A 15,919-nucleotide genomic window follows, 5' to 3' on the forward strand; every position below is an offset into this window, starting at 1 on the left:
TGTAGGAAAAAACACAGAATGTCTTCACAATCTCGGTGTAGGCCAAGATTTCTAACACAATAAGCACTCACTTTAAAAAATAATCAATAAATTGTGTGTAATAAAACTTTCTACCAAACAAAAGATAGCAATGAGAAAATGACTAAGCAAATAGACTGAGAAAAAGTATTCATAATACTTATATACGACAAAGTACTTGAATCCATAATGTATAAAGAACTTTTGCAACTCAATAATAAAAAGGCAGACAACTCAATTTTTTTAGTGGGCAAATGACCTTAACAGATACTTCACAGAAGTAGGTATACAAATGGGTGATAAGCACAAAAAAAATCTTGAACATCACTGTTCATCAGAGAAATGCAAATCTAAACCACAGTTATGCTGGGCACAATGGTTCATGCCTAAAATCCCAGAACTTTGGGAGGCCGAGGCAGGCAGATCACCTGAGTTCAGGAGTTCAAGACCAGCCTGGCCAACATGGTGAAACCCTGCCTCTACTAAAAAAAATACAAAAATTAGCTGGGCAATGTGGTATGCACCTGTAATCCCAGCTACTCAGGAGCCTGAGGTAGGAGAATCGCTTGAACCTGGGAGGCAGAGGCTGCAGTGAGCCGAGACTGCACCACTGCACTCCAGCCTGGGTGACAGAGCAAGACTCTGTCTCAAAATAATAATAATAAACCACAATGAGAGGACAGGCACTACTGGAACAGAGTAAGGACCTCTGAAATTTCATTCCTTCATTAAAAAAAACAATAACAATGGCATAAATTGTCAAACTCAACTTCTTCAGAATCCTGGAAATCAAAAAGTTTTCAACAATCTGATGTGCATTTATCTATGAAAAAAGGTTAATTTGCCCTAATCCCATACCCATGTCCCCAGCTCTGTGATTATCTTTGTTTTTCTTTTTGCTTTTTCTGAGAGAGGGTCTCACTCTGTTGCTCAGGCAGGAGGTGTGCAGTGGCACAATCACGGCTCACTGCAGCCTTGATCACAATAAAAAACAATATTTTTTATTTTTATTTTTTGTAGAAACAGGGTCTTAGAGTCTTACTATGTTGTCTAAACTGGTCTTGAACTCCTGGCCTCAAGTAATCATCCCACCTTAGCCTCCCTAAGTGCTAGAATTACAGGGTGTGAGCCCAATTGTTTTACAACCAACTGCCCATAATCATGGTGAAAACCAGCAGCCTGGAAGTCACTGAAGTGAACAGAACTACACTGAAGCTCCTCAAAAACCTCATCCCCAGAAAATTATCCCTACTTGACCTGTCTGGCAGCTCCCTGAAACGCTCCATTTTTAGAATTTGTCTTTATTTGATGTACTCAGAGCTACTTTATACAAACAGCACTAACCCGGGGCATTTGTCCAAAAAAATCAGCAACAATTGTTTAACATCACAGCTGCCTGAGGCAGCAAAACCAGTAGGAGCTAACAAGAGAACAACCAAAAAACTTTAAAAACAAAAATAAAAACTGAAAACGAGATGTTCGTAGAAGTCTTTAAAAAGCTTCCATGTATGCTTAGGAATCTGGAAGGCCATGTGTATATCCAGGAAAATCCTGAGAAAGGCCTAATTTCTCACCTTCAGCTAACCTTGAGGGTCCACATAAGCAGAAAGAAAAGATTGAGACACAATTGTAAGCTACCTGTGAAGCACTGAAATCATGCCCAACTTGCAAATAGAGACTCTCAGCAAAAGCCAAGAGACTTATTGATTCAAGGCATTAAAGACACATCTGTCCAATCATTAGCTGACCACTAAGCCAACAAGGCAAGACAAATAATACAGATTTAAAGAAATAGACTAGGAACATCACTAAACAAAAAGCAGCAACACAAGGAGCAACCACAAAGCCTGGGAAGGAGAGATTATACTATTTAAAATGTCCACTTTCAATAACAACAAAATTTTAAGAAATAAAGAAATAGGAGAGTATGGCTCATACATACAGAAAGAAGAAATCAATAAAAACTATCTTTGAGTAAGCCAGACATTTGATTAAGTAGAAAAACACTTTAAATCAACTGTTACAAATACATTCAAGGAATTAAAAGAAACCATGTCTAAAGAAGTAAAGTATGACTACAATGTCTCATGAAACAGAGAGTACCAACAAAGGGAAATCATAAAACAGATCCAAATAAAAGTTCTGAACTTGAAAACTCTAATAAAATTAACCAGAGGGGCTTAACAATAGATGTTAGCAGACAGAGGAAAGAATCAACAAACTTGAAGGTAGGTCAGTTGAGATGATCCAACCTAAGGAACAGAAAGAATAAAGAGAAATGAACTGAGTCTCTCAGACTTACAGGGAACCATCAAATCTATCAAATATAATAGGAGTCCTAGAAGAAGAGAGAGAAAGGGAATAAATAAATAATGAAAAAATAATAGCCAAATCTTGCCAATTTTGATGAAAAAAATCAATTTGCACATCCCATCCAAGAAGCTCTACAAGCTCAAAACAGGATAAATTCAAAGAAATCTGCACTTAGACACATCCACAATCAAACTATTAAAAGCTGAAGAGAGAATCTTGATAGCAGAGAAAAACTGACTCATCATATAGAAAGCATCTTTGCTAAGATTGATAACTAACTTGTTTTCAAAAAGTAGGAAGTTTGGCCAGGAGTGGTGGTTCATGCCTGTAATCTCAGCACTTTGGGAGGCCAAAGCAGGTGGATCACCTGAGGTCAGGAGTTATAGACGAGCCTGGCCAACATGGTGAAACCCCATCTCTACTCAAAATACAAAAAAAAAAAAAAAAAAGCCAGGCATGGTGGCATGCACCTGTAGTCCCAGCTACTCAGGAGTCTGAGGCAGGAGAATTGCTTGAACCCGAGACGCGGAGGTTGCAATGAGCCAAGATCGCACCATTGCACTCCAGCCTGGGCAACAAGCACGGAACTCCATCTCAAAAAAAAAAAAGGAGGAAGTCCACAAACAGTAAGAAGACATATTCAAAGTGCTGACAAAAAAAACCTGTCAACCAAGAATTCTATTTCCAGTAAATTTATCCTTCAAAATACAAAGGAGAAATGAAGATATTTCCAAATTTTAAAAAATATGATAATTCACCACTAGCAGACCTGCCACATAGAAGATACTTACTAAAGGGAATCCTTCCTTTAAGCTGAAATGAAAGCACACTAGACAGTAACTCAAATCCACATGAAGAAATAAAGATTATCAATAAAGGGAACTACATAGATAAATAATAAAGACAATATAAACATGTATTTTTGTTGGTAACTCTTTTCTTCTACCTGATTTTTAAAACTTCATAAAGCAATAATTATAAAACTGTGCTGATGAACTTTTAATGGATAAAGGTATAATTTGTATAACAATAGCACAAAGGAGGTGGGAGGGAACAAAACTTCACTGGAGTAGTTTATATATTATTGAAACTGAGTTAGCATTAATCTGAACAAGATTGTTTTAGGTTAAGGTGTTAATTATAATCCCTAGGATGACCACTAACAAAATAATTCGAGAAAAAAAAAAAATTAGTGAAAAAAAAGTGGACCAGAGTGGAAAGGACAGATCGCAGAGGCATTTAGGGGGTAGGGTCAACGGAACTTTGTGTTAGATGAAAGTGAGATTCTGCCTCAAGAAGCTGACAAAGATTCTCTTCTTAATCAGTCAGGTTTCTAAATCTTTTCCTAAGCACACCTGTGTACTTCCTTATAGACTCCCGTTTTAGCAAAAGAATGCGATTAAAACAATTTATCCAGAACCCACCCATTCTCATTATCTAATCACCCTCAATACCTAATCAGAGTCCTCATCTTCCACCATGCCCCAGGTGATGTCTGATCACCCAGCCTATTGTCAGCAAGAATCTTGTTAGTGGGCTTAGCCAGAATCTCTCTTAACCCTGACATTTCCTCTTAATAATTTTCTATCTACCAACTCCCACACTGTTCCTTGGCTATAAATTACCACTTGCCCATGCTGCATTTGGAGTTGAGCCCAATCTCTCTACTCCACTGCAAGACTCATAGTGACAGTCCTGAATAAAGTCTTCTCTACCCGGTTTTAACACATATCATTGATTTATTTTTTCTTTAACAGAGCACATAGTCTAGTGGAAGAATATCTGAAGAGTGAACAAAAAGCTATTCTATATCATGACCAATGACTGGAACAAAGCATAGGAGAGTGGCATGAGATGAGACTAAGACTAGATGAAGAAATTAATAGCTAAAGATTGACCTTTGTTCCCAAGATACTAAAAAATCATTTAAAGAATTTTGAGAAAAGAAGTGACATGATTTTGCGCAAATAATGATTTTAAGTTGCTAGGGAAACACAAATCAACCACAGTGAGATGTCGCTTTACATGTCTGACAATGGCTGTAATAAAAAAGACAAACAATAACAAGGATTAGTGAGGATATGGAAAAACCAGAATCCTCACACATTGCTAGTTAAAGTGTAACATGGCGTAGGTGATTTGAAAACCATTTTGGTGGCCAAGTGCAGTGGCTCATGCCTGTAAACCCAGCACTTCGGGAGGCTGAGGTAGGCAGATCACCGGAGGTCAGGAGTTTGAGACCTGCCTAATCAACACACTGACACCCCATCTCTACCAAAAAATAAAAAAATTAGCTGGGCATAGTAGCCTACACCTGTAGTCCCAGCTACCGGAGAGGCTGAGGTGGGAGAAGTGCTTGAACCTGGGAGGGGGAGGCTGCAGTGAGCTGACATCACACCACTGCACTTTAGCCTGGGCCACAGAGTGAGACCCTGTCTCAAAAAAAAAAAAAAAAAAAATTTGGTAATTTCTCGAAATGTTAAACATAGAGTTACCAAATGACCTAGCAATTTCTCTTCTAGGTAAAACCCAAGAAAGTTGAAAACATGTCCATACAAAAATTTGCATGTGGATATTTGGAGTGGCATTCACAACAGTCCCAAAGTGGAAACAATCCAAATGTCCATCAGCTGATGAAGGGATAAGCAAAATGTGGAATATCCATACAATGGAATATAATTTAGCCATAAAAGGCAATGAACTACAGCATCAATAAACCTTGAAAACATTATGCTAAGTAAGATAAGCTAGATACACTGGCTACATATTATATGATCCCCATTTTATAAAATGTCCAAAATAGACAAATCTATAAAAACAGAAAGTATATTCATGGTTGCTAAAGGTTAGGAGAGAGAAGAAAGAAAATGGGGAATGACTATTAATGAGTATAAAGTTTCTTCATGGGGCGATGAAAATGTTAGATAATAGTATGGTTGCACAGTTCTGAATATACTAAAACCAATGACTTGTACAATATATAAAGGTGAATTTTATGGTATATGAATTATATCTCAGTAAAGCTGTTATAAATCAATAACCATGATGAGTTACTTTTTTACACCTAACAGACTAAGATTTAAAAGACAAGAAATACCCACGTTGACAAAGATGTAGAACATCACTGTCAGTCAAAGGTAAAATGCTACAACTGCTTTGGAGAATTGTTTGGCAGTGTGTTAAAAAGTTAAATAGGCATCTACAGTATGACATATCAATTCAACTCCTAGCTTTTTACTCAAGAGAAGTAAAAACTGGTAACTACAAGAATCGTACAGGAATGTTCACAACAGGCTTAAAATGAAAGCCATTCAAATGTCTATCAATACAAGAAAGTATAAACAAACTGCTATGTTTATACAATGGAACACTATTCAGGAACTAAAAAACTAAAAACAAACTGATAGGTATAGCAACATACATGAACCTCAAATTAATGATCTTCATGAGAAAAAAAATAGTCACACACACATATAACCACACCATGTGATTCATTTATATATAGCTAAAGAATAAGCAAAACTAATTTACCATCGTAAAAAAAAAAAAAAAAAAAAACAGAACAGTGATTTACAGGGCAAGGTAAAAGGGTAGGAACACAAAAGAACATTCGGGATGATAAATGTAATCTTGGTGGTTATACAGGTGTATAAAATTGTCAAAACCAACCAAAACAAATACTTAAAATCTGTGCATTATATATAAATCTTATTCCAGGTAAAAAAGAAACAGTAGAATCTGAGAAATATAAATGTTTCTACTGAAATATTGATGGATGAAGTGATAGGATATCCAAGATAAGTTTTAAATACTCCAGAACAAAATTCAGTTAAAAGAAGATTGGCATAATACTGATAACTGTGTGAAGCTGGATGATAAAAACATTGAGTTTATACTATTCTCTCTAGCTTTATTAACTTTGAAAATTCCCATAATGAAAAGTTAAAAGTTATTCATTCATATATTAATAAATATTTCTTACTGTAGTTCTGTGGCACAAGTTCTGGATTCTTAGGAATTTTCAACTTGTAGGATACATCTCCAATATTAACTGTATCACCTAAAAAGAGAATTTTAAAAAACAGAGTATTATAAGAGACAAATGAGAAAACCATAGACTATGCCTTTAGCAACAATACTTGTCCTGACCTACAGAGAGGGATGTTACAGAAATGTACTACACAGCTGTCCATATGTCAGGCACTATGCTCTAAAACTTATATCCAAAGTATGTATGAATAAAAGAGAAGTGAGGCATCAGTGAAATTCACGTTAAATGCTATGTTAGCAAACAAACAAAACCACGATAAAATACATCAACAAGCTTTATTTCATGAATAGCAACATTAATATAGGCAAAAACAATACAGAAGAATGCATTTTGTTTAAGATCATTCAAAGCATCCCTAGAGTAAATATTTTCTTTTTTGAAGATGGTGTCTCACTCTGCCACCCAGGCTGGAGTGCAGTGATGCAATCTTAGCTCACTGCAACTTCTGCCTCCTGAGTTCAAGTGATTCTTCTGTCTCAGCCTCCTGAGTAACTGGGATTACAGGCATGTGCCACCACATCCAGCTAATTTTTGTATTTTTAGTAGAGATGAGGTTCCACCATGTTGGCCAGGCTGGTCTCAAACTCCTGATCTCAAGTGATCCGCCTGCCTTGGCCTCCTAAATTGCTGGGATTACAGGCCTGAGCCTCCATGCCCAGCCCATAGAGTGTTATCTTTAACACATATCCTCAACCTTTTCACATAGCTTTGTACACCCTTATTTTTACTACATGCAATTTCAAATTATCCAGCCACATATCCTCAAACTTCAATATTTCTAGGTGCATAAAAGGAATAAAGCTCCAGTGGCATAAATGCCAAGAATTGGCCAGGTGCCATGGCTCATGCCTGTAATCCCAGCACTTTGGGAGGCCAAGGCGGGTGGATCACTTAAGGTCAGGAGTTAGAGACCAGCCTGAACAGTATGGCAAAACCCATCTCTACCAAAAATACAAAAATTAGCTGGGTGTGGTGGTGCACTCCTGTAATCCCAGCTACTCAGGACGCTGAGGCAGTAGCATCTCTTGAACCCAGAAGGCGGAGGTTGCAGTGAGCCGAGATTACACCCTTGCACTCCAGCCTGGGCAACAAGAGTGAAACTCTGTCTCAAAAAAAAAAAAAAAGTAAAAGAAAATTAAAGGATGGAAATCATATGAATTGTTTTCTTTTACCACAGTGGAATTAAACTGTAAATCAGTAACAAAAGGTAACTGGAAAATCCCCAAACATGTGGAAATCAAGCAACAGGCTTCTAAAAAAAAATCCAAAAAATAAATCACTACGGAAATTGAACTCATTGGGAAACAGGGTGGTGATCAACGAGCCACATCTGCTATAGATAAAAGGGAAAAGTTATGACATTCATATGGACCAGGCATCTGCGATCCCTGCCTTAAACATTGATGCTCTTGGTCATCTTCTGTTACCACACTACACATTCCTGAGTCATATAATCGATACCAATGGCCCAAGTCTGACCCCCATATAACTAACTTTTTCTTTTTCTTTTTTTTTTTTTAATTAAGGGTACTCTCCAAACACCATATACAACTAACTCTTTAATGTCTACTTTGGCTTAGATCTCTCTCTTGAGTTTCATACCTGCCAGTAGCCTATTGGACACTTTACCTAGATATTCCACAGACAATTCAACTTCAACATACAGAAACAAAATTCCATATTGTCTGTTGTATGTGTCCAACCATACAACACACCTCTAACCAGCTCCACCTCTTGTATTCCTATCTCAGTGACTAACACTTTATTTCCTCAACCTCGAAGGTCTTCCACATCTTTCTCTCACACCACTTGCCCTCTACCCAACTACTACTGAAATATCTTCATCTCCTCATTGAACCTTCCCTAACTTTTCCTCTAGCACAAATTGATGACTCCATTCATCTTTTTGCTAGCATGAGATCTGATTTATGCTTTTGTAATGGAAATACGAATTCAAGGAAATAAGTGAATATACATTTTCTAACAATTAAAGAGTTTTTTTATCCACTCCCAAAATAGAGATAGGATATTCTATTTCCACTTAAAAGATATACTCAGAATTTGTAATATTTTTTTCTTTTAAATGCCAATATTTACAACACACTGGAAATGTCATCTTTTGCAACTATTTATACTTACCAGGAAAACTTTAGCTATCAACCTAAAAATATGTGTTCAAAGGAATACATATTTCAAAAGTCCTGCTAGCAAATAAATAAGAAAAATGTTTGAAAACTATTTTTCAGTCTACAAGACTCTTTTTTTCGTGGTGCAGGGCATGTTTTAATCATCATTTTATCCCCAGTACCTGAAACCTATCAGATATTCAATAAATATTTGACAAATGAATACCTATAATTTTAAATTAAATATTTTCTTAAGTATTGTTTTTAAACTCTAATGATTTTCTCCTTTGAGAACATCCCATCTACTAACATGCATTATAAGTCAAGCCATTTGTAATGATTTATTTAAGTGAAGTAGTTTAAATACTCTCTAAAGGGGAATAAGAATACTTATAAGACAATGGGTAACATAATTTAGGCAAAAGAAGCTAATGTATGCCTTTTTTCAAGTAAACTGTGGGTTTACTTGAACTGGAATCAAATACTATTGAACTGTCCATAGTGCCTAAACCTTGTTTGATTTCTGATTGGTTCAGTTCATAGGGGCTCCTGTTAAGAAGTACACTTCAGTCTTTATTTTTCTCCTGAGAATGTGCATAGTAGCCATTCTGGTAAACCATATGTCCTCTCAAGTCTTAAATGTTTGTTTGCAGCCATTCATTGAGCATTCAATGGTCTCATTTTGACCAGAACAGCAAAAACATAAAGAATTATTCAACTGATGTGACATCATGACTTGTGAATTCCATAGCAGACCAAGTAAGTCCATTAAGTTGGTGACAGAGAACAGCAACAATGCCCAAAGTTTTGGTGAATCTCTCAAAATTGAGAGGCTGACCAAATGTGACAAATTGTTAAATTAAACCAAATTTGGCCTAAGAATGCCTCCATACTTGGAGTCCTTATGCAATGAACTGCAACATAACTTTGTATGTAAATTAACTGAAACCAGACCTTAGGAGTATACTTTGGTAACAAATAGATGAGTCTTAGCCAATCTGAGCAGCTGAGCTTCAGTTAACCACAGGCTGCCAACTGATGAAACCATGTTCAAGTAAGGCAAACATTGAGTTATAGCCAAGTAAGCTGTTTCTGTACCTCACTTCCATTTTCTATCCATAAATGCTGCCTGCTCACGTTGCAGAATGGAGCTCTCTGAGCTTATTTTGGTTCTGAGTACTGCCCAATTCACAAATTGTTCTGTGCTTAAACTCTTTTAAGTATAGTGAGTCTAAAGTTTTTAACAGCAGCATTGACAAAGAAATTGGTTTCATGCAGGGTTTTCTCAACAGCGGCACTATGAACATTTTCGGCCAGATAATTTTTTGTTGTGAGGAGCTGTCCTGTGTGTCATGTAATGTTTAGCAGCATCACTGGCCTCTACCCACTAGATGCCAGTAGCATCCCTCCCTCCTAGTTCTGACAACCAAAAAGAAATATCCAGGCATTGCCAAATGTCCCCTGAGGGGGAGAAATCACCTTAGGTGAAGAACTATTGGTCATTATTTTTATATATACTAAACTTAGACCCAAGAAAATACTAAATATAACAGTAATTCCCACACTAGTCTATACACCCCCTAATGTGGGTTTGCCTAATGATTTATAAGCTTACCATTGTTCTGAGACTTTACTGTTAAATTCTTGAATACACAATGGCATCAGAACATCGTCAGGGTCAAAATAACCTACTGGAGGTTCAAAGTAGTTAATTTCTCCAAGGTTCAATACCCGATAAATACAAAGCTTAGACCCAAACCATAGTATAGTTCTTTCCTCTTTACACTCTATTTCTCAGTTGAAGCCACAGTTCTATATTTCCCCTCCCCGAAGTTATTACCATCTAATCCTATTAGAGCCCAAGGATATAATCTTAGAAAACTTCATGTAGATGGATGTTTATTGCATTGTTTATATATTTTAGACACCGTGAATGTCCAAGAATGAGAGATCAGTAAAATAAATTATATGGACAAACATATAAACTTAATACCTATTTTAAGTAATCATCTACAATGATCTATTACCATGTTAATATGTTCTCAATAATGGATGTGATAATTATAAAACATATATGGTCCCATTTCTTTTAAAAAAAAAAACATGTATCTGTATAAATATACATGTCAGCCAGGCACAGTGGCTCACACCTATAATCCCAGCACTTTGAAAGGCAAAGGTGGGAGGATCACTCAAGGTCAGGAGTTCAAAACGAGCCTGGCCAACATGGTGAAACCTCATTCTACCAAAAACATAAAAATTAACTGGGGTGGCTGATATGGTTTGCCTGTGTCCCCACCCAAATCTCACCTTGAATTGTAGCTCCCATAATCCCCATGTGTCATGGGAGGGACCCAGTGAGAGGTAACTGAATCATGGGGGCAGGTTTTTCCTGTGTTGTTCTCGTGGTAGTGAATAAGTCTCATGAGGTCTGATGGTTTTATAAAGGGTAGCTTCCCTACACAAGCTCTCTTGCCTGCCGCCATATAAGACGTGACTTTTCTCCTCCTTCACCTTCCACAATGATTGTGAGGCCTCCCCAGCCATGTGAAACTGTGAATCCACGAAACCTCTTTTTCTTCATAAATTACCCAGTTTCTGGTATGTCTTTATAACAGTGTGAGAACGGACTAATACAGCGGTATACACCCGTAGTCCCAGCTACTTGGGAGGCTGAGGCAGGAGAATTGCTTGAACCCAGGAGATGGAGGTTACAGTGAGCTGAGATCGCACCACTGCACTCCAGCCTGGGTGACAGAGTGAGACTCCATCTCAAAAATAAGAAAATAAATAATTATACGTGTATTTGTAATCTAATAGGATTCATGCTTAAAAATTGATAATTATAAATTTGGGCGGGAGGATTATGTTTTAGGGAATTTGTATTTATCACTCTTCTACAATAAACAGATTGCTATGTGAAAGTATTTTAGCGTATTTCTATAAACAAATTTACTTCATATACAAGAGTCATAAAGAAAAAACTGTGAATCCCTTTAATGATAATGGTGTTAAAGGAAAGCACTAAAATGTCATGATGTAATTATACAGAGTTATGCTTCTAGGTTTATCATTTGATCTATAGTATATTTGAATCCATTTAATATCAGAGTCCCACTGAAACAATTTCCTTGGCTCCATCTGTAAAAACACTACAATAATCTTTATTGAAAACTTTCTGTAGTAGCTATCCTCGTTAACCTTGTTAACCTCTTTGCTCTTAAAACCAAGAGACAGTAATTTTAATTGAAGTATAAAGAGATATAAATTATTTACAATTATAGATAATACTATCTGACAGCAAAGGATAAAAAGCAAGGGGTTTGGGGTTGAGTTTACTTATTTTGTTTTTAACATAAATGGCCTACTTTCCTTCTGCTTATCGGGCTTAACAAAGGTCCTGTCTTGAGAACAAATAGGCAATTCCAGACTCTCCTGCTCCTTCTCTGTATGAACTTTCACACAATAAGCCACTGAATGCTTATTACGTACAAAGTGTTGGCAGGCACCAAAGGAATATATAGATAAATAAAACAAATACTCCAGGAAAAGTAATACCAGTATATAACTTAAATCTATTATTTATGAACTTTGTTGTTCTTTTTTCAAACTATTAGGAAGCAATGTCAATTACACAGAGAGGGGATAATCAGTTACTGGTCACATGTATGAGTGCAGCTGAGAGCATTTTCCCAACATAAGATGTAATTCATTGTGGCCTATTGCTATTTGTAGTTTTACACTTATCTGTGTCTGATCTCTGATTCAAAATGGGACAACTCTCATCTTGATGGCCTTACTCTCATGCCTCAGAGTAGCCAAAAGTGTACTGTCCATTTACCTGGCTCACAATTGTTTACTTGAGTCCAGACTCTCGGGTGGGTTCCCAGTTGCATTTAGCCAGTCCTCACACCTTCATAATTTACTTCTTGTGGTCTGATCCTGCCAGAGTCAATGACTGAGTCAAAAAAGATAATATGTTCCTTGTAATATGTCCATGACTCTCACATTTGAAGCAAAGCCTATACTTTGACTTGCTGGCTATAACAAAATTTGAGGACATTTACAACTAATCTACCAATATGTATATAATACAGACTTTAAAAATTCACACCCTCCTGTGTTTCCAATGTTTTTACAATCAACATGTATTATCCATGTACAAAGAACAATTGCTTTTAAAAAGATCATGTCAATTCACTCTGCTAAATCTGCCTACTCAGATAGTTTGGACAGTTCTGAATCTAAAAGCACCTGGTTTAATGTCTTCTAAAGGCAAGAAAACAGAATAATTCTCAAATAGCTAAAAATACACATACTAAGAATAATAAAAAAGCTAACTTTTATTGAGCATTAATATGTTCCACAGATTATATTAATTAATGAATCCTCACAACAACCCTAATAGATAATTCTTCTTATCATTTTATAGTTAAGAAAACTGGGACACTAAGTTAAGTAACCTACCCTCAACGGCCCATGGTTAGATAGTCTACAAGTGGATTCCAATCCAGATTGTTTAACTCCAAAACTCAACCTATAGTTTATGCTACACTCCCACCTTTGACCTCTGCCTTCTAGGGCAAAGGAGCAAAAAACAAAGACGACACAAAAAATTTAAAAAACAAAATAATAAACAGCCTAGAACTGATAATAATTGAGTAAAAACAAAAAAGACAAAAAGCAAAATTTGAAATTGCAACACTACGGTGGGGGACGGTGCGGGAGGGCGGCGGGGGGGAGGGAGGGACACGTATGTGTTGAATGAATGAAATGAAATACATAGGACCTAAATATGCTCATTTCTTAGCTAGGAAAACTGAGGGTTGTGGGGCAGAATGCAAGAGGACAATGAAACCTACAATTTCGTAGTGAAAACCTGTTATTCTAAGCAGTACTGACATTGACAGTCTTGTCCAGAATCACTTGACCATTCAAGGTCAGCAACAACAGACATCCTTTCCTTAACCATCGCAGTAACTCTAACTCCACCAATACACAAGAAAAAGAATTCCTAAAACCAGCTCAAGTAGAGCAAAAAAATACTGAGCTTAGAAAATCAAAGCATGTGATTCTAACATAGTGACTAGTTAGTTGTGTGTTCAGCAAATCACTTTTCTCTTCTAGGTTTCAATTACCTCAATTGTAGAGGCAAAAGTTTTAACTAAATTAAGGTGTAACTGTCAGCTGTAAGAATTATGTGAAACTTAAAGGAAGGAAAACTCCTGTAAAACGTGGAAAGGCTCGGGGATGCATTTAAAACACCGTGAACTATGGGTTCTTTGGCGAGAAAGTTCCCTTCTAAGCCGCCACAAGCCCTGGCTAGAACGTGACACAGACCGGCTTCCAGGCCCTTGAGGCTCAGAGTGCAAGGTCAAGTCCAGCTTTCAACAATTCCAGCGGGCTGCGGCATTAACCTCTACGAGTATCATAATCGAAGTCAGAATTCTGGGGGTAAAAGCTGCTGCAGAGGAACGAGAAATCACTATCCTAGGTTATCAGAAATCTTAGTTGAGACCCTTCGGGTTGCAGAATGAGGCCCAGAGAGTGCGAGCGCCTTGCCCACCACGTCACACAGCAGTTAGCACCGAGGTCGGGACTAGAAACTCGATCTTGCAGCTCCCTGCTCAAGCAAGCGGTCCAAGTGCAGCGAAGCTACAGAGAGGAGGGGCGGCTGCGTGGGGGGCCTGGCACGGAGCGCAGGGGCACCAGGGAGGACAGGGGTGCACTTCGGGTTACCTGTGTCGACCCCCGCGCCGGCGTGCAGCAGTCTGACCTCCGGCCGCTGCCAGTCGCCACCCGACCCGCGCCGCACCACCTGCCGCAGGAGCAGCCGCACGCGCCGCGAGGCCGGACCGCCGTGGCCTCCGGGTGCCCTAAGGAGAAGGAGCCGGGATTGCATGGGGCCGGGGGCGCTACCGGAGATGGCGAGGGGGCCCGGGGTCGAGCTGTGCCCCGGGCAGGCAGCGGCAGGCGGCGGGGAGAAGGGGACAGGAAGCGGCACCCAGCCGAGTCCGCCGGAAACTCCTTCCCCCGGCGCGGCCGACTCAGTAGCCTTGGCCCGGCCGGGCCCGGCCCACGCGGGCGGAAGGAGCCTGCGGAGCTCCAGCCCAAAAAGCCGGCACCGTCCCGGGACGGCCCGCGCCGGTGGCGTGCTCCGAGCTGCTGCTCTGGGATCCCGCACGCGCCTCGCAGTCCCTGAGACTGTTCACCTGGATTCACCAGGCCTGCACCCCGCTGTTGTCCTGTGATCCCATAAACTCTCAGGAGTTGAGGGAATGCCAAGGATTTTAGGAGCATCTGTCGGTGTGGATCTTCAGATGCTTGTACCAAGGCTTCGTTTCTTAGTTAAGAGCCCAGTAAGTGTAGTCAGCTTTCGCTGTACTCAGCTTCAGATTTCGGAAATGGAGAAAACATGCCCGAGATGATGGGCACTTTCACAAGTATCTTGATTCATTGTTACCACACTAGTGTTTCCAAACCGTACGTGAAAGCTTTACCCCTTGTGCTTTTGGTGGTGGTTCTGTGTTTGATTACCGCTTCCTAAATTCTAAGGAAAAAATTCACGTCTTAATGATAGATGGAAGTTGCTCAAAGATCAGAAAGGATCCAGATCAAGCACTTTTCCAGTCATGCTGTAATACAAGAGTTATATAAAGATAATTTATGTCTTTAGTAAAGGAAAAAGTAGGACATTAGCTAAGGCTGCCTCCCTCTCATACATTCCAGCATCGGAAACGGTCCTACCACAAAGCAAACTAAGCCTAGTATAATTAGACTGCATCCCCAAAAAGTCACGGGTGAATTGACAAAGGCAAAATGTTGAGACAAGTTATACAAAGCAAACATCAAACAAAAAGAATGCAGAAGACGTCACTTTCAGGTAAAGACCTTGCTAATTCTAGAGCTGCCACTGTCGAAATACATAGCACCTACCCTGCACCTAACCCGGTGATGGGTGCTGAGAAGAGAGTGATAGAGAGGAGGCTATAAAAGACAAACAAAGCTAGGTAAGGAAGACTTTGAGCATCCAGCGGAAGGACTTGAACTTGAGGAAAGAGGGCCGAACCTAGCTTCTAACCTAGATGAGGAGACAGTGAAAATAAAGGTAATAAATATTTGCACAATACATTATGACATGGTTTCATGTGTATCTTCTCATTTAATCCTCATAGCAACCCTAAGACATAAATTTAGGATGTAAGTTTATAAAATGCTTTTCCCACTTTGAGCACATCCTATACATCAAGCATTGTGCTGAAGATTTCAATGAATTATGAAAATGCTTTATGCTCCACATAAAAATGCTTTGATTGAGATACTATTATTATCCTCCATTTTACAGATGCAGAAACTGAGGCTGGAAGAATTAAATACCTTGGTCAAGACATCTCCATTTAATCTCACTGGA

At 38.7% G+C, this 15,919-nt stretch overlaps 1 protein-coding gene across 1 annotated transcript in view; it reads right to left on the bottom strand.

The window, feature by feature from the left end:
• The window catches only part of VWA8 (von Willebrand factor A domain containing 8), a 421,567-nt gene extending 407,064 nt beyond the window's left edge, over positions 1-14,503 (bottom strand). The window contains exons 1-2 of the mRNA XM_012476777.2: positions 14,248-14,503; positions 6,314-6,391 (exon numbers count right to left, since the gene is read on the bottom strand). Of these exons, the coding sequence (XP_012332200.2) occupies positions 6,314-6,391; positions 14,248-14,410 (241 nt within the window). The 5' untranslated portion in view covers positions 14,411-14,503. The remainder of the gene's footprint in view (positions 1-6,313; positions 6,392-14,247) is intronic.
• Between the last annotated feature and the right edge of the window lie 1,416 nt (positions 14,504-15,919).

Source organism: Aotus nancymaae, unplaced genomic scaffold (genome assembly GCF_030222135.1).
Source record: "Aotus nancymaae isolate 86718 unplaced genomic scaffold, 86718_ANA_hifiasm-v0.15.2.pri h1tg000043l, whole genome shotgun sequence".
Classification (NCBI taxonomy): domain Eukaryota; kingdom Metazoa; phylum Chordata; class Mammalia; order Primates; family Aotidae; genus Aotus; species Aotus nancymaae.